The 18,659-nt window shown below is 46.2% G+C and overlaps 1 protein-coding gene across 1 annotated transcript in view; it reads right to left on the bottom strand.

The window, feature by feature from the left end:
- Positions 1-3,265: 3,265 nt before the first annotated feature.
- LOC132508621 (protein POLR1D-like) overlaps positions 3,266-18,659 on the bottom strand; it is a 41,995-nt gene continuing 26,601 nt past the window's right edge. Inside the window, exon 3 of the mRNA XM_060128939.1 lies at positions 3,266-3,839. Coding sequence (XP_059984922.1) covers positions 3,572-3,839 — 268 coding nt within the window. The 3' untranslated portion in view covers positions 3,266-3,571. The remainder of the gene's footprint in view (positions 3,840-18,659) is intronic.

Raw genomic sequence — 18,659 nt, 5'->3', positions numbered from 1 at the left:
CTCGGGAGTAAATTTTAACCAGTGAAATGCATTGGTTATAAAAATTCTTTAGGCTCTTAAACTGGCAATCCTTGGGACATAAGTGCGTTGAGACATCCCAGTCCTGTGTTTTGAGGGAGCTGAGTTTGGATCAAGTTCAGCATAAGGTAGAAGAAAGAATATAGGTTTTTGATTCAGACAGTCCTGGCTTCCAATAGGATTTCTGCCACTCCCATGACCTTGGGCAAACTTTAAACCTCTCCTCGGTTTCCTTATTTGTAATGGGAGTGATGGCATCTTCTTCATAGGGTTGTAAGATAACCACGTGGACACGGGGTTTTAAAAGGCGTATCTTGGGCTTCCCTGGTGGCACAGTGGTTGAGAGTCCGCCTGCCGATGCGGGGGGCGCGGGTTCATGCCCCGGTCCGGGAGGATCCCGCGTGCCGCGGAGTGGCTGGGCCCGTGAGCCATGGCCACTGAGCCTGCGCGTCCGGAGCCTGTGCTCCGCGGCGGGAGAGGCCACAGCAGTGAGAGGCCCGCGTACCGCAAAAAAAAAAAAAAGGCGTATCTTAACTTTCTCACCGCGCACACACAAAATGGTAACTCAGGTAATGACTGTGTTAACCAACCTTATTGTGATAATCACTTTGCAATATGTACTTCTATCAAATCATCATATTGTATACCTTAAATGTACAGTGTTATATATCAAATACTGGATATCTCAGCAAGCTGGGGAAAAAGGGCCCCACAATGTTTGCCCATAGGTGACAGACAATGAATGTTGTTGTCCACGCAGGTTCCCGTATAGCCTGCGATACCTTGTGGGTTTAATGCTCCTTAGGAAAGTGGCTAGGCTTCACTTTATCTGAGGTTCACCTCAAGTAATGTCTATTCAACAAGCACTGATTACCTACCAGGTATTCTTTATGATCCAAAGACAGTGGCAAGACTTCTAGCAGTGACAGATATGATGTAATAATATAAACATGTAAATGCCACGTTAAGTCACATCGATAATCAATGACAGAACGGTAAATTCCACTTAGTAGGTCTGAGGCAGATCTATCCACCCCTCGCCCCCCACCCCCCAAAAAAATCACAGAGAAATTAAAAACTCCACGGCCACCTTCCAGAATCAGGCCTGAGGAGACGTCCTCAGTACGTAGCCTACTCTCGGGAAAACTACCCACCCTGGCTCCCTCTCCCTCCACGTATGCGCTGTTCAAAAAGACTGGCCACCAGCAGGTGATGGGACATGGCAGAGACCGTGGCTTCTCATTTACTTTCTTGGAGATGATGTTTTCTAAAATGATTTAAAACAGTAAACGAATTGTGCTAGCTCGCACTTAGGTTTAACTCCTGCCGCTTTCTAGTGGAAGCAAGCAATGCAGTTCCTAAGCTTAGGGCCAGACATGCACTTCTGTCTCTACTTGTTTCAAAACCAGAGACTCAGCGCAAACACCTTATTTTATTTTATTTATTTACTTTTTTATTTTTGGCCGTACCGTGTGGCATGTGGAATCTTAGTTCCCCGACCAGGGATCGAACCTGGCACTTCCAAGTGGAGTCCTAACCACTGGACCACCTGGGAAGTCCCAGTGCAAACATCCTAGTTTGCAGATGAGGATGATGCTGTGCAGAGAAGTGGCCCAGAGGAGGCCCCCCAGTGAGCCAATGGCAGAGGGGGGCTGAGATTCAACCCCCTCCACCTTCTGTCCTGGGCTGGATGATCTCTTAGTACGGTGCTGCCGTGCCCGTGTGTCCCCCGCAGACGCAGGAGGTGGCTGGGTTTGCGTCTCAGGACCAGCCCCTCCCTGATATCCACTGTATACATATGGAACACAGATGAATAATTTGCTTTTGACATTTAAACACAGGAAACCATGGCTGCTTGTGATGAAAGTTTTAAAGATTCTAAGAAAAATTTCACAAGTGGGACAGCGGATCTTAAAGGGAAAATGGTTTTGTGGAACACTTGTCCTTTACCACGATTGTCTGAGAAAGGTACGTGTGATGAGGCCAAGGCGCTTCCTTTACTTCTGAGTGGATAATCATCCCCCTCTTTTAGGAATAATGAGCTTGCCAGTGTGCTCTAAACACAGAGCACAGAGACGGATGATACAGTCCAGTCTTATTTTACTTAATTAGAACAAGAATGTTTAAAACCACAACTCTGGGCTGTTTCTAATAGATATTTAAATACAAAACATTTCGAATTTTAGCACAAGTGATACAGGCTAATGCGTCACTGGTTTGGATTACAGTCACATGAGCCAGATGATTCCTCTGGAATGTCTGAAAGGAAAGGGTGTTTGTACCAAGTCATGGGGTGAAGCCGGGGTCTGGGGGAGAAGGGTGCGCAGAGCGGGCAGGCTCTGGGCTTGTGCCCCTGAGCTTTCGGCTCCAAGCAGACTGAGCAGGTGTGGCACAGCAGCTCGGCGGGGGGAGCGGTACGCGTCCGTCCAGCACCCCAAAGCTAGCTTTGCGGATGTGCTCCTTTCTAGTGCTTAGAAAGGGTTTTTTCTCGGCTGCCAGGAAGCAGGGAGTGGGGCTGCGTTGAGTGATTATCTGGGAGCGGCCAGGCATAAGCTCAGATGCTTTGGAAGATTGGGGGTGGGGTATGGACAGAGAGATTCTTCTTCCTTTTGTGGATGGGGGAAGAGGGTGCTTGGCGACATTTTCCTGAGAATGCAAGGAAGAATACAGGTTTGAAAGGTTTATGATTGTATGTTAGAAGAGAGCCACGCCGATATTGAAAAAACGAAAAAAGGCATGGTAAACACACTTTTATTGAAAATTCAGATTTCTGAAACAACCATACTAAGAGTGGCATCGTACGTCTTTAGCTAAATAAGACATAGCACGAAAATCACGTTCACTTTAACTTTTGAAGGTTCTTTTAAAAGCACCACTTAAAATGTACACATTCCCCCCCCCCCAAAATTAAATGTAGAAAAACTGCTCTATCTCAGGAATGAGTTTGAGCGTGCACACGGAAACCACAGAGACAGTTTTTGAACCTCTGGTTATTGACAGGGAGCATGAATTCAAGAGGATTTGGAGATTTTCCTACATTGTTTACTTAAAGGACCACAGGTGCGGTGCTATCAGAGCTTCGTGGTCAATTTCTAGCCCTTTTCATAAATATGGTTACTGGCCAGATTTCTAAAACTTAAATTTGTCACCCAAAAAAATAAAGTATAGCATTTACAAGTGTTTAATTTTTTGAGAAATTCTGAGAAAGGATCACGAGGGCAGCACACCAAAAAATAAGTGGAACTAGTTTTAATAATCTCTGAAAACTTTTAAGATTTATTTTGAAACCAACTTCCAAACAAGACAGAATAAAATCAATACGTATGTATACTACACCGCTGAAGCAGCTTAAACTTGCCAAGGCGTCTTCAGAGCGTTCCCTTTGAACTCTTTCCTCGGAGCCTCAGGTGATCTTCCGCTGTCACGACAGCGGCCCTGCTGGAAAATCCCTCTTGGGTGTTTGCGCTGCCAGCGCGGGCCCGTCCTCAGCCCCGTCTCTGCACCAGCCCAGGCCCGGGTGCTGGGACGGTCGCGCTCGCGCTGCGTCCCTGCCTCACCGCTTGCTGGATCGCTTCTGGGACTTCTCCGGGCTGCGCCGCTTCCCCGGCGGAGAATGACGGGCAGGGCCCCGAGCGTGGACCCTGTGCTTGTATGGGTGGGTTCTGTGCTTCTGCCGGCTTTCCTCCTTCTGGTCCTGGCTTTTCGCAGGTTCCTCACTGCCCTCTTTTTGTTCTTGGTCTTGCTCTTTCTGGGAGGGCAGCGTGTTCTTAATTGTGTTAATTAGAAATCTTTTATTTGTACCAACAAGAGGACACTTCATCCTGGGGGAAAAAACAACCACAAATCAAACACTGACTCCAAAGCTGAACCCTCCGATCGTGGCAAGTCCCAAAGAACTGCTTCCCCAGAGTCGACTTTCTGAATTTGTTTAGCTTTCCTTGCATGCCACCTAGTGTAAACTCTGGGCACAGGGGGGAAAACCCAAGACACTTAGAATTCTGGACACAGACTGGCTGGACCTCATCTGAAGACTTTAACCCTTTCTTCCTTGTTGGGACTAACTTTCCCAACAGGTACCACAATGTTTATGTATAGGTGTTGACCACAACCCAAATTACCTGAGTCATTTAATAGTATCTCCTTACACCATAAATGCCTGATTTGACTAGAATCTGCATTTTTAGTTACATTTATGGTGGCTTGTTTTTAAATATCAAAGAGGAAGGATCAGTCCCTCCCTGAGGAACAGAAAAAGGATACCTTGCTATATCTTGAATACTGGAGCTATACGATCTACTCTAGAAATAAAAATATCTAAAGAATCTATTAAATGCAATAATCACCTTTTACCCTCCAAAAAACCTAAAGTTTCTATTTCAGGACCTTCTGTTTCAGAGTCTGTGCTCTGTCCCAGAGCGCTGTTCACACATCTACCCTCTGGGTAAATTTCTGTGCAGTGTACATTTCAGGGGCTCCCTGAGTCAAGTTCACCCAGGAGGAAGGATGTAACTGGTTAAATCGTTAATTTACATGTTTAGGTATATTTATATACTCAGTATTTGTTTTATTTTTCAGGTGTAGTAAACCTTTCATTTTAGAAAAGAAAACCCCACACGGATGAAAACCTGAATACTTCTCTTGGCCTTGAGCCAAGGAGGATGCTAATTGGTCCAAATCATGTTACTCAGGGTGGCTGGTAGTAAACAAAACTGAATGTAGTATTCTGTAATCTCCATCTTTGTATCAGACTTTGATTCAAGGAGAATCCCACACAAAACTCAAAAGCAACCCACCAGCAGCCCCACTGCAGTGATTTTCTCGTGGAAGAGACATGTAAGGGGTCACCAGCCAAGTGTCCCTGTTATGGAGATCAGACCACCTCAGACAGTCAGAATGGCACTGAATCTGTTAGTAAAAGGAGGAGGAAAGGGGCTTCCCTGGTGGCGCAGTGGTTGAGAGTCCGCCTGCCGATGCAGGGGACACGGGTTCGTGCCCCGGTCCGGGAAGATCCCACATGCCGCGGAGCGGCTGGGCCCGTGAGCCATGGCCACTGAGCCTGCGCGTCCGGAGCCTGTGCTCTGCAACCGGAGAGGCCACAGCAGTGAGAGGCCCGCGTACCGCAAAAAAAAAAAAAAAAAAAGGAGGAAAAAAAGAAAAGAAAATGGCTCCTGCTGCGAATAAGCAGCTCTTGAGCCTGCATGGAGAGAAAGTACCCGCGAGGTCTCAAGTGGTGTGTGCGCCCACGTGCTGGTGTGTGCGCCCACGTGCTGGTGTGTGCAACGCTCAGGCTGGGAGGAGTGACGGGGAATGAGCGGCGGTGAGGAGACGGACTCAGGGAGAAAAGGACGCAGGGGGCAGCAGAAGCAGGGGAACGCTGGGTGGGGACGGCACCGGAGGTTTGGTTTTCTTTTACTGCTGAAGTTCAGAAGCCACAGTGATGAGCAAAGAAGAAAGGCAACAACAGAGAGCAAAGAAAACCCACGGTTCTGCGTGTGAGGCTGGGGGAGGCCGAGCTTCCGGAAGAGTGCGCCAGCATGACGCTCCTCAGGGGCCCCAGGGCACAGCCACGTGTACCTCCCAGAGGGACAGGCTCAGGACACCTGTGCGGTTGGGAGGGATGGCCAGGCTCTGACCTCAGTGACTTTACAGGATCATCAGTGCATCTAGGCACTGAGTGGCTGACGACACCTGGACCACCGCATTGGCAAGCTCAGCAGAGGTTCAGAAGAGCACGACACACGCGTGTGTCACAGAGCGGCACAACTCCGCCAGCCTGCGGGAAGGGACTGCCCTTCAATGCGGAACACGAAGAGCCCAGGTGCCCCTCTTTGCCAGCTGTGGCCAGGGCTTACTGTAGCAGCTAATCATGTTCATGAGCAACGGAGCGCCGCTCTCTCTGGGATGGGGCGGACTAGAAACGGCTGGTGCAGAACAGCCAGCTACGGGAGAATTCTGGGGCCTTGTCAGTGCAGTGGGTCGTCAGCGCTGGTAAAACTGGTCAGTTCTTGTCTGGATTAAACAAAGAAAGAAGGCGATTACTGCCAGATGGGACAGTAACCCAAGATATTCAAACCTTTGGAAACTGCTGGTGCATTCAACTGCATTTTGCCATCTTCCACGTGAGATCATCTCCAGCACCATGTGCTTGCCTGAGATGGACAGAGCTCCTCCTGGGCTAGAGACCGGCAGGGTTCATGCTGTGAGTGGGGACCACGTCGGAGGAAGCACCCCTAGCTCCCCGCTGCTCATGTAACCCGCCGACTCAACACAGGGACCAGAAGCTAGCGTGGAATGAGGTGGTGTTCTGGAACAAAGTCCACAAGAAAACCGGCCTTTACATCACTTTTTCACATCGAAGATGCGAGTTTTAATGCTGGTTGTGCCTAGGTTGTGTCCACCTTCAAGGTGAAAAGTCAAGCGTGGCTTGGAGAGAACTTGGTTTACTTGGGTGGGGGGAGGAGTGGGGAAGGAGGTATGAAAGCGGCTGCCCCAGATACACCAGGACACATTTTAGAAATGGTGACAGGTGCTCACCCACGCTCCACTGATAAATGAGGCAGGACAACGAGATTGGGGGGCCGGGGGGGGAGCAGTTGAGGGCAGATGTGAACGGACACGTGGCAAATGATTCCATATAAAGAAAGTATAAAATCTGCACTGAATGTATTCAAGCATAAGGAGAGTAACATCAATGCTGAACGTGAGGAAGTCCCTGGCAGAGAGCGGCTCTGGCCTATAACGTGGTCATTAATTTTGCGGAAGCTCACCGCCAGTTGTCCCACGGCTACAAAGTCATACAACACAGTGTACACACGTGCTCTGGAATCATACTGTCTCTTAGGCCAGACCTTGGGCATGTTAAATAATCTCCCTGTTGTCTCTCATCTATTAAGTGGGGACAGTAGTGACTATTTTAGGGGACCGGATGCCGATCAAAGGAGTGAGAATGTGCTCAGAACAATGCCTTACGCGCAACCAGCGCTTGGTAAAGGTTGGCTCAGTGCGCGGCCTACTCCTCCGACTCCATTCGCTCTGTGACGGTGGGAAAGTTACTTAATGCCTCTGTGCCTCGCTTTTCTATTTGCAAATGGAAGCAATAGAAGTATCCACCTATTGCAAGGGTCTAATGAGATAATGCACAAAGCACTTAGCACAGGGCCCGGCACATGGTAAATCTTCAATGAATGTTACCTATGGGGCTATGATTTCTTATGCATAATTCCAAAATTTGAAAACCAAGTTCTTCTTCTTTTTTTTTTTTTTTGCGGTATGCGGGCTTCTCATTGCAGTGGCTTCTCCTGTTGGGGAGCACGGGCTCTAGGCGCGCGGGCTTCAGTAGTTGTGGCACGAAGGCTCAGTAGCTGTGGCTCGCGGGCTCTAGAGCACTGGCTCAGCAGTTGCGGCACAGGGGCTTAGTTGCTCTGCAGCATGTGGGGATCTTCCCGGACCAGGGATCGAACCCGTGTCCCCTGCATTGGCAGGTGGATTCTTAACCACTGTGCCACGAGGGAAGTCCTCTCTGCTGATTTTTAATGGCTTTATTCTTTTTTTTTTTTTTGGTGGTACGCGGGCCTGTCACCGTTGTGGCCTCTCCCATTGCGGAGCACAGGCTCCGGACACGCAGGCTCAGCAGCCATGGCTCACGGGCCCAGCCGCTCCGTGGCATGTGGGATCTTCCTAGACCGGGGCACGAACCCGTGTCCCCTGCACCGGCAGACGGACTCTCAACCACTGTGCCACCAGGGAAGCCCCCAAGTTCTTTTTCTGATACGACAACTCGTTTGGCAGCCAGACCTGGCCTAACCTGACGCTGGGCCCTTCTTTCTACTCTGTATCCCGTTTGAGGGAAGCGTTCATATGCTTTGCTGAGGAAATGATCATGTGTTGAACAAGTACCACTAGGGTACTTGTTGTGCACGCTGTCTGGGCTATAGTACCTGTCTAAAATGTGAAAATATCTCAATTTAGAAACGTATCTGGATCCAAGGGCTTTAAACAAGGGATTGTGGACCCACATTATTACTCTTCACTCTCCCTTCATGAAAAAGAATATATATAGCACTCAAGTTAATACATCAGGGATTTTTCCGTGATGGAAACTCAAGACAGCTAAGTCTCAAGTCACCTGGGATAATAAGTTAATCAAGAACAGAGAAGAATGTCTGATGTTTCTCCATGAAAAAAATGATTAAAAAATGAAAAGAGCCTGAGCCATCAGGAAAAAACGAATAAGATGTTTTACAGAAATGTTCATAAAAATGGTTACAACTTTAAAGTTTCGGTACTTCAGATGGTTAAACTTCTGTATCTGCAAGTTTCACTTTCCAGGATATCTCAATTCTCCATTGATAGCAGAGTCAGTGGGCTACTGGGTAGTACCTCTCAGGTTATAATTTGCATTTCCTAATGGTCTATAGACTCTGTTTGTAGATGGTCCTCGGGTATAAATAACACTGGAGGCTGGAGTAAGTGGGTGATCTCGAAGGTCCTTCCACTTTTGAGTTTCTCTGCGCACGTTCTGTATGTTGGCCCTTCAGAAAGTGACCCTCCTCTCCTTTATCAAATTAGGAAATTATTTCATTGCTCTCTGTCTCCTTGTTTCTCAGCTCTCTTTTAGTGCCATGTTATTCTGTATTTGAGATGACACAATAAGCTAGCGTTAGATCCTCAGCCGCCCTAAAGCCTTCTTTATACCAGCATCAAGGCAAAAGCCTGAGCCCTGCGGCACGGGCACAGGCCTGGCTGCTGGGTGGGTCTGCACCGGCTTTGTCCCTGGCCGCGCCCAAGGATGTGGGGTGGGGACCACAGGAGGCCACAGGATGGGCAGCTGCTTTCCTGTGGAACTCTGACCCCAGCTCTGTTGACTTTCTCATGCTGGCTAGTTATTTTTGTTTTGGGTTCATTTTTGATTTTAGAACGTTCTACTCGCTCATGTGGGAAGAGCCAGATTTAAGGTGCTAACAACATAAATGGATATAAAACCCTAAAGAGAATGAGACTGGTTAAAACTGCTCTAGAAAGTACCCATGACAGCACTGTCAGACTCAGGAGCTGGCATCCTATCCACGTGAAACCTGACAAGTGAAGCGAGTCCCTTCGCTTTCAAAGCTGTGAGCCCAGAGGCTGAGATGAAGGGCTCCGCCTGCCACGGGAGAGATTAAGATGGGCCGAGGCCAGGCCTCTAAGCTTTTCAGTCTTCTTTCCCTTTTTCTCGAGTAGGTACACTGTGTAACACTGTGTAACTGTCATTTGCAAAAATGAGGCTCTTTCTCCCCACAGGTATCATACTCGACTTATGAAAACCAGTAAATTATAAAACAAATCTAGAGAACAGAAGGGGAAAGATAAATGCAGTTTCTTTTTCTTTCTGATTTTCATACTTCTGTCTCTCTGCTGCTGAAGGACAGAGGTAGTAATAGCTAACATTCTGCAGATACAGACCTGCCACGTTTGTGTCTAAAGCAGTTTCATGAATGTGACCCCTCAAAGAGTGACACATGACCACTAGCCAATAAGAACGACGACAGCGGTGTTGCTGACACTGACGAGCAGTTCCCTGTGCCCTTACGTTACCAACGCCTCACTTCATCTCTCCACCGTCTCCCCTCTTACAGATGCACAAGAGGCAAAGCACCTTATCCAGGCTCCCAAGCCAGAAGGACGTGGAGCTGGGACTGGAACCAGGGTCCGCCTTCCCTGCACCATTCCAGCTGGGACAGAAGGAGCAGATGAGAGAAAGGCACCTGTGGAGTAAGCAGATGGCCCAGAGCAGGCAGGGAAGGAAACCGCAGGTGAAAAGCTGTCAGCACGCTGGCCGCCGGGGCTGCTCCGTTTGGGACAGACTCCTAGAAGTAGATCTAAGTCAGCTAAGAGCGCTGGCCATGCAGGAGCCCAGGTGAGTCTGACACAGACAAGAACAAAGGCACCAAACTCCCTGCACACACGTGACTTGGAGATTCGTGAAGTACATCAGGCTGTGGGAAACTATGGTTCCTCTTCTTCTGTTTAGGGAAACAGAGCCTTGGGATCGTGGAAGCCGGGTTCAGTGCATTGCGCCCCGCTTCATTCCTTTATTCTACGGCCAGAGCCCTTTCCACGCCAGCAAACGGCATTTTATCTTCCATTCTGCACATTGCTTTGCATGATCACGGATGTACGTCGAAAGTAACAGCCACAGGAGGAAGCACGACTACACTTCCAACACTCCAAGGAACCAGGTAATACTTTTGATCTGATGCTGTGGTTGGTTACAGCTCATCTTGTTTAACACGCCACGATCACCGTAGCCACCCACGGCAATCAAATGCCTTAGCCATCCGAGAAGGTCTTTTATAGTGTTTTAATCCCCACAGCGACACTGTTAATCCTTAATTACACTGCATACAACAGGCCTGAGGCCTGAGGCAGGTTTTCAGTATGCTCCGTCTCCACCACTACACCCAAAAGTAATGAAAAATCGTTGACATATGTGTACATATGTATCTGCAGTATTTATTTTCAAACATCTGAGAATCTTTCATATGTAAGGCACTATGCTAGGTCCTGCAGCAAAAATAAATACCAGGCTACCTGTCTGATGCTCTTTAGGAGATGGCCAGGAGGAAGAGAAGGTGTGACCAGGCGAGGGTCAGAGGCGGGGGTGTGAGTAGCGGGGCCCTGGGATGGGCAGGGCACGATCCCTGGCCCCCTGCTCCCTCTGTAGGACAGGTCGTTTCTGTAGCCGTGTAAGCCAACGAGAGCTCATTCAGGGCTCCCGGATCCACTTTCATAAGCAGACAGGAAGGGGATGTGAACGTGGGAAGCAGGGGCAGGACACACAGCGCTGTGTGCTGACAGTAACCACAGAGGGAGGCTCTAGACAAGAAGGATCCGTGCTGGTCCCATCAGCAGTTAACCAGGACTTAGCAAACCTCTTTGGGCTCCACGTTCTTTAACTGGAAAGTAAAGGCTCTGGATCTCCGCGGCCCTGAAATACTGCCGGGAGCCTCACCACGAGTCAGGCTGAAACTTGAGCCCTCCCTGCCTTCCCCGCTGGTTCCGGCACGTGGTCTGGTGCTCAGCTGCAGGCCTGTCCACGTGCACCTGTGCGTGAGCAACTTCAGGGCCGGCATTTTGTGTGAGGCTTCTGTACCGCTGCCCGTGCCTGGCCCCTTAATACCCCGACTGATACTGAGCGAATCTTCAAACGAATAAAGACACCACGTGCCTCAGTGGAGACTGGGGCAATGATCTGCTTCCCAGTAATCAAAAGCTGATTACGTAAAATGGAAGGAAATGTAGGTGGTGCTCCCCCTTACCACCAGATTGACCCCACGCCAAACAGAAGAGCACCCAAAACGCCACTCCCCTTAAAACAACTGGGTAAAGAAAACTGAAAAATCATGTTCTGTCAAATTCAATCTTTGGAAGTTTTGGTACCAAAACATACGCCTACTCCAACGTCTAAGGCTGAAATCATACAGGCAGTGGACTCAGGCATTATACTGGGCAAAGGTCAGCTGAAGTGGACGTGACCAGAATAAAAGCAGCTTTGTAGGCAAGGAAGCTGAGCAAATTTCTGAAATTTGTGCTTATAAATTCCTTTATGTTGACTGAAAGGAAGTCACGTGGGCCAATATTTCAGCTTCTCTGAGGCTTCTGTCAAGAACAGCTTCTCAAGAGATTCTTTTGCTGAAATACATCCAAGGAAGTATATAGCACCAAATGGTTTCTTTCTTTACACTACAGAAAACGGCATCCCGGTTGCATTTCCTTTAGTTCAGCAATCTCTTTCTGGCAACGGCTCAGCTACCTCACTTAAGATCTCTCTCATGCAGTATCCAAGAGGAGGAAATAATGTCACTCACTCTAGTTCAGTGTCAAATTTTAAAGCCAATGTGAAGATCTTTGAGATGCTTAGAAACGCAGACCATCGCCCGCTAGTAACTGACCGATTGTCTGCTCCTTTGGGGTATCTGTCCACTTGACAGGGATGGGTCTTGGGACTCCTGTGGCTGGCCACCTGGCCACCTGTCTGCTCCTGGGAGGAGTGTGGGAATGCTCCCAGTTCTGCAGAGCAGGTTGGTATCATTCTTTTTAATAAATAGGGATTAGCATAGTGTTTTTCACATTGGTGTGCACTTTAGAATCACCTGGGTATCTTTTTAGTTTTTTTTTTTTTTTTTTTTTTTTTCCTGCAGTAACGGGCCTCTCACTGCTGGGGCCTCTCCCGTTGCGGAGCACAGGCTCTGGACGTGCAGGCCCAGCGGCCATGGCCCACGGGCCCAGCCGCTCCGCGGCACGTGGGGTCCTCCCGGACTGGGGCACGAACCCGCGTCCCCCGCATCGGCAGGCGGACGGACTCCCAACCCCTGTGCCACCAGGGAAGCCCCCCTGGGTATCTTTTTAAAACCCCAAAGCTCAGGCCATACCCCTAACTAATAATCTTTGATGGTGGGAAACAGATACTTGTATTTTTGGAAGCTCCTCAGATGGTTTCAAATGTGCAGGTAAATTTGGAAACCACTGGATTAGTGGTTAAAAGTTTTATTCACACACACACACACACACACACACACACACACACACACACACACACACACACACACACACACACACACACACACACACACACTTATTTAAACAGATGTAGAACCAGGTGTTCCCCTGGAATGAGCAGGATGGGAAAGGCGTTCTTTGTCCCAGCACCGTGGGCAGAAGCGAGTCATGGGTTTCCTTGGACCAGACCTCCCTTCACAGCCCGTCCCTGTTAGGTGTGCTGGACCAGAAGCTGCCTCAAGGAAAGTTCTGCGAGACTGTTTGAGCTGCAAGGTGACCTAGCTGGGTATTCAGATGTAAGTGAGCCGTCACTTCAAAGAAAACAACTCGCGGTGTTCACTGCTGAGATAAAACTGAAGCTTGCAAACGAAAGAAAATTAGACTTTTGGGAAACAGTGACCTTGACAGTTTCCCAACGCTTAAACGACTTTTCTGATGAGATCAGTGGTGATGTTAACAAATGTGTTTTTAAAATATTATATAATGAAAGGTGTCAACATTTGGAGGAGCTGATCATAACTCAGCGAACCAATATCCAGATGACCAGTTCCTGATATTACAGAACCATGCACGAGTGGAAGATCCAGTAGAAGTGCAAGGTAGACCAAGGGATTTTACTGTAACAGCATATGAAAAGTCCACATTATTAAAAAGAATGTGAAGAAACTACCACTTGCTGAGGTTACTTGCAAGTACTGATGCAGTATAAAAGAATACCACAGATTTCTGAAAATGCTGTTGAAGTACTTCTTCCTTTTCCAAATACGTATCTGTGTGAAATCAGAGTCTCTTCATAGACTTCAACCAAAATAACATATTACAGCAGATTGACTGCAGAGGCAGATAGGAAAATCCAGGTGTCTTTGATAAGCCAGACATTGAAGAGGTTCGCAAAAATATTAAACAGTGCCACTCTACTGAATAAATTTTTGCAAACATAGCTATTTTTATAAAAAAATATACTATCTACATGTGTAACATGTTTATTATTTTTAAAATAAATCAATAAATACTTTAAAATTGCTCAGTTTTAATTTCTAATACAGTAAATACCGATAGATATAACCCATGTAAAAAAGTTCTGTGGGGTCCTCGGTAATTTTCAAGAGTGTAAAGGATCCTAAAGACCCAGAAGTTTGAGAACCGCCGTTATGAGAGTTGAAAAAAAATAGCAGTGTCAACAGGAATGCTCGCTTGTCTCGTCACCTCATGGGAGAGTGTGAGTTTCCCATCCTGTTCTCCCAGGATCCACCTCTTGTAAATCTGGAGTCATCTTACTTTGTCTGCCAGTTTTTACTCTCTTTTCAACATCCTTCTCCCGCCCTTCTTGGGAAGAGGCTGCTAGTTGCCCCCCAATATCCGTTCTTCCTTTCTTCTGTAGTAAAAGAACCTCAGATTTTATCTGCCACGTGACTGACTGAGGGAAAAAAGACTGAGTTCCTGGCCTTGTAGCTGGTGTAGACATGAGACCAAATTCTGGCCAATGGGGTCCAGGTAGAAATGGCACAGACGACTCCTGGGAAGTGTGCTTGAAGGGGGTGGGGGCATGCCTCTTCCTCTTCTTCGTTTCTGCTAACTAAAGTGTGGAAAAGAATCACACCGTTTGGTTGGGAGATTTGGAAAACTGGAAAGAGCCCGGGTCCTTCAGAACTCTGGAACAGCCAATCGAACTGATATGATGCCCAGAGAGGAGGTCAGTCAGTACCCGACAGATCTCACGCTGGCCTGTGCATATGGCAACTCTCCTCAGGAAAAGCAGAGCTGATGCTGACAGACTAGTTCTTTGACCCTCAGAAAGTTCTGCCGAGCCAGTAAGTGGCACTAAGGTTGTCAGGATAAATGACTTCCATCAGGAGAGCTGCCTAGTAACAAGTGATCCCCTTCAACATTCCTCATCTGGCGAGAACCCTGACTGATATTTTCTCATCCACTTGTCAAGTCATCTGAATTTATGGTGTAGCTTTAGGCTGATTCTTTCACAAAAGGTATTAAAATGGACCAATGACTACTGTCAGCCCGATCGAGGTCCTGCCTTACACCAAAACCCAAAGCAGCCTGCCCCTACCAAAGTTTGCACGAATCTAATTCGTGTTAGTAGGGGCACCTTATCTCTCCTCTCTTAAGGACAGAGGGCTGGAAAGAAGATAAGAGAAGTAAGAAATAACATGTATTGGTGAAGACGTGAAGAAAATGGGACACTTGTGCACTGTTGGTGGGAATGTAAATTGGTGCAGCCACTACGGAAAGCAGTATGGAGCTTCCTCAAAAAATTAAAAAATAGAACTACCGTATGATCCAGCAATTCTACTTCTGGGTATTTATCTGAAGAAAAAGAAAACACTAACTCAAAAAGATATCTGCACCCACGTGTTCACTGCAGCTTTATATACAACAGCCAAGATATGGAAACAAGCTAAGTGTCCACTGATGGGTGAATGGATAAATTGTGGTATACACATACAATGGAATACTATTCAGGCATAAAAAAGAATGAAATCTTGCCATGTGTGGCAACATGGATGGACTTTGAGGACGTTATGCTAAGTGAAATAAGTCCAACAGAGAAGGACAGATACCGTATGATCTCACTTATATGTGGAGTCCTAAAAACAAAACAAAACAAAAATCAAGCTCACAGATAACAGAGCAGATTGGTGGTCGCCAGAGGCAAGGGTAGGGGAGTCAAGGGGTCAAAAGGTAAAAAGAAAAAAGCCAACCACATAGGTGGTTATATACACCAAGTCAGGAGATCTGATGAATCAACGATTAACTGGAGCAATCAGCCATTTAAATCTATGTTCCTCCTTAGTTAGTTCCAACTAGAAAAAAAAAAGGAGATGCTCATTCTTGTAAATACAACTTCTAATTTTTTTTTTTTTTTGGTACGCGGGTCTCTCACTGCCGTGCCCTCTCCCGCCGCGGAGCACAGGCTCCGGACACGCAGGCTCAGCGGCCATGGCTTACGGGCCCAGCCGCTCTGCGGCATGTGGGATCTTCCCAGACCGGGGCACGAACCCGTGTCCCCTGCATTGGCAGGCGGACTCTCAACCACTGAGCCACCAGGGAAGCCCACAACTTCTAATTTTTAAGGAATTATAATTCTGTCACTGACAAATAAGATTTGTAACTGCAATTTAAAAATAGCAATGTCATATCTAAAAATCTTGTGGGATATTTAAAAATATGGCCTTTAAATTTATACATGAAAAAAACTGTATTTGAGGAAAAATTCATAGAAATGGTAGAAAACGTTGACCATTCAATGAGTATCCTTTGTCTGAAATTGGCATTGAAACTGATATTCACTCCACCTGGCCTGGTACATCTAGAACACTTATTTATTTTAGTCCAGACCAGTTAGATGGCCCTTTATATGGCAATAAAAAATCCAAACAAACGAAAAAAGAAGTTAAGAGCAGATTTAACTAACGTTTAGTAACTGACTGCTCCATGCCGGGAACTATGCTGAGTGTTTCCACATACATTATCTCACCAAATTTTTACCGTATCCTAGGAGGTCGCTATTTCACTGAAATCTAAAATGATTACAAATGTTACACAAAGATTGACTCACATTGGATCATTTCATCTTATTATACCACTGCATCCATAAATACATCAGAATGAACTTCTAAAAGATAATAGCTTTTAAAAAATAAAATAACAGGGCTTCCCTGGTGGCGCAGTGGTTGAGAGTCCGCCTGCCGATGCAGGGGACACGGGTTCGTGCCCCAGTCCGGGAAGATCCCACATGCCGCGGAGCGGCTGGGCCCGTGAGCCATGGCCGCTGAGCCTGCGCGTCCAGAGCCTGTGCTCCGCAACGGGAGAGGCCACAGCAGTGAGAGGCCCGCGTACCGCAAAATAAATAAATAAATAAATTAATTAATTAAAAAAATAACAGCAATCTTATTATCACACCTAAAAAAAAAAAAATCAACATCAATTCCTTAATATCATCAAATACCCTTGTTTCAATTAGTTTGGATAAGGATCCAAACAAGGTATACACGTAGATGTATCCCAAATCTATTAAGTCATAGGATACTCCTCCTCCTTTTCTCCTTGCAATTCATTTGTTAAAGAAACTGGTTTGTTTGTCCTGTAGAATTCCCCACATTTTTGTAATTTTATCTCTATAATATCATTTAGTATGTTCCTCTGACCTCTATTTCCTGCAAACTAGTAGTTCTAACTAGAGACTTGATCAGATTCACGTTCAAGTTCTTTACAAGGATGTCTCGTAAGTGGCGGTACCCTCTTCCTATTGCATCTTCTTGTGGTATAAAGATTGATGGATGAGTCCAGGTGTCGTCAGCCTGACCCACTCCTCAGAAAGTTCCCCATCAGCTTCTCATCTGATAGATTTAGCAACCGGTGATGATCTTTGCCTAGATCCAATGTATCATTAGGGATTGTAGAATAACGACATTCTTTTTATTTTTAAATCAGGTTTACTGAGGTATAGTTTATACAAACTAAAATTTATCCTTTTAAGTAAATAGTGTGATGAGTTTTGACAAATGTGTGTAGTCATGTGATCATCACAACAGTCAAGATATAGAGCATTCCCAGCACCCAGAAAAGTTCTGCAGGAAATTCAGTCCTTCAGCCCCTACCTCCTGGCAACCAATGGGTTTTCTGTCCCTATGGTTTTGGCTTTTCTAGAATGTCACATAAATGGAATCTTATAATGTGTAATGTTTTGAGTCTGCCTTCTTTCATGAGCAAAATGCTTCTGAGATTCATCCATGCAGTGTGTATCAGTAGTTCTGTTCCTTTTCGTTATTGATGAGTGTGGAATGTATGGATGTTACAACTGTGTATCCACTCATCAGCTGATGGTCATTTGGGTTGTTTCCAGTTTTGAGCTATCATGAATAAAACTGCTGTGGACATTACTGGACAGATTTCCGTGTGGGCTTACATTGTCAGCTCTCTGATAGGTGGTTAGAAGAAGAATTCTGTATGGTGAGTGCATATGTGTAAGAAACTACCAGTTGTTTTTCAAAGTGGCTGTATGATTTTACATTTCCACCAACAATATGTGAGCGTTCTCGTTGTTCCAAATCCTCCTCTTTATTTGGTGCTGTCAGTCTTTTTTTTTTTATTTTGGCCAATCTAGTGCATGTGTAGTGAATAAGTAACTGTGGTTTTAATTTGCATTTTCCTGATAACTAATGATTTGAGTATCTTTTCAAATGCTTATTGGCCAATTTGATATCATTTTTGGTGAAGTGTTTGTTCAAATCTTTTGTCCATTTTTAAATTAGATAGTTTGTCTTGTAATTGAGTTGTTATTCAAGTGATGATAATCTTACTCTATAGTCCTACATTTAACAGTTGCAATTCTATAAGGAAGTTTTCTTTCATCAATTATTTTGTAACTTTGAAGTATAACTTGTACAAGGAACAGGATAAATGCTCGGCTCTTCCTCACTATTTACCAGTTTTATAATCATTTGACCCCTTAGCCTCATCCAAAAGCTTCTTGATGTGATTTTTATTATGACCTTATGGATTTTAACATATTTTAGGTTATCTCACTCATTATTGCTTTATTCTTTGGTGATTAAATTATCCCATCTTTGACTAGTGGGAGGCCTTTCAAGTTGGTTCCTGTGTCTTTCTGACATGACTACAGTAGTTTCTGACAGTTTTACTTTCTGATCTGATCTCTGACAGTTTTACTTTCTGATCTGATAAGATTTTCTGGCTCTTCTTATACATTTCCTATCTACGTAGTAAACAGTGTGGTCTTGCCCACAGAGAGGTCTGGCCTTCGCCCTGGCTTCTGGGAGGTAATATCAATTCTGGGAGGCAATGTCATACCTGACAGAAATGTCTTTGTTTAGGGTGGAGCTGGCCACAACTGATAGTCTTACAGGGAGGGCTGGCCATGCCAGAGACACACCACATGATTGAGGGTGGAAATCTGGGGTACTGTGGTATTGGTCAAACTGGAGACTGGTATCAACCATGTGAGCAATCAATCAATCATACCTAAGTAATGGAACCCCCCAAACAACTTCGGACACCGAGGCTCAGGTACGCTTCCTTGGTTGTCAGTATGCCAAGTGCATTGTCACATGTTGGTGCTGGGAGGG

This window comes from Lagenorhynchus albirostris, chromosome 18, assembly GCF_949774975.1.
Source record: "Lagenorhynchus albirostris chromosome 18, mLagAlb1.1, whole genome shotgun sequence".
NCBI lineage: Eukaryota > Metazoa > Chordata > Mammalia > Artiodactyla > Delphinidae > Lagenorhynchus > Lagenorhynchus albirostris.
The sequence above is the reverse complement of the archived record's forward strand: the minus strand, read 5'-3'. Positions and strand labels throughout refer to the sequence as shown.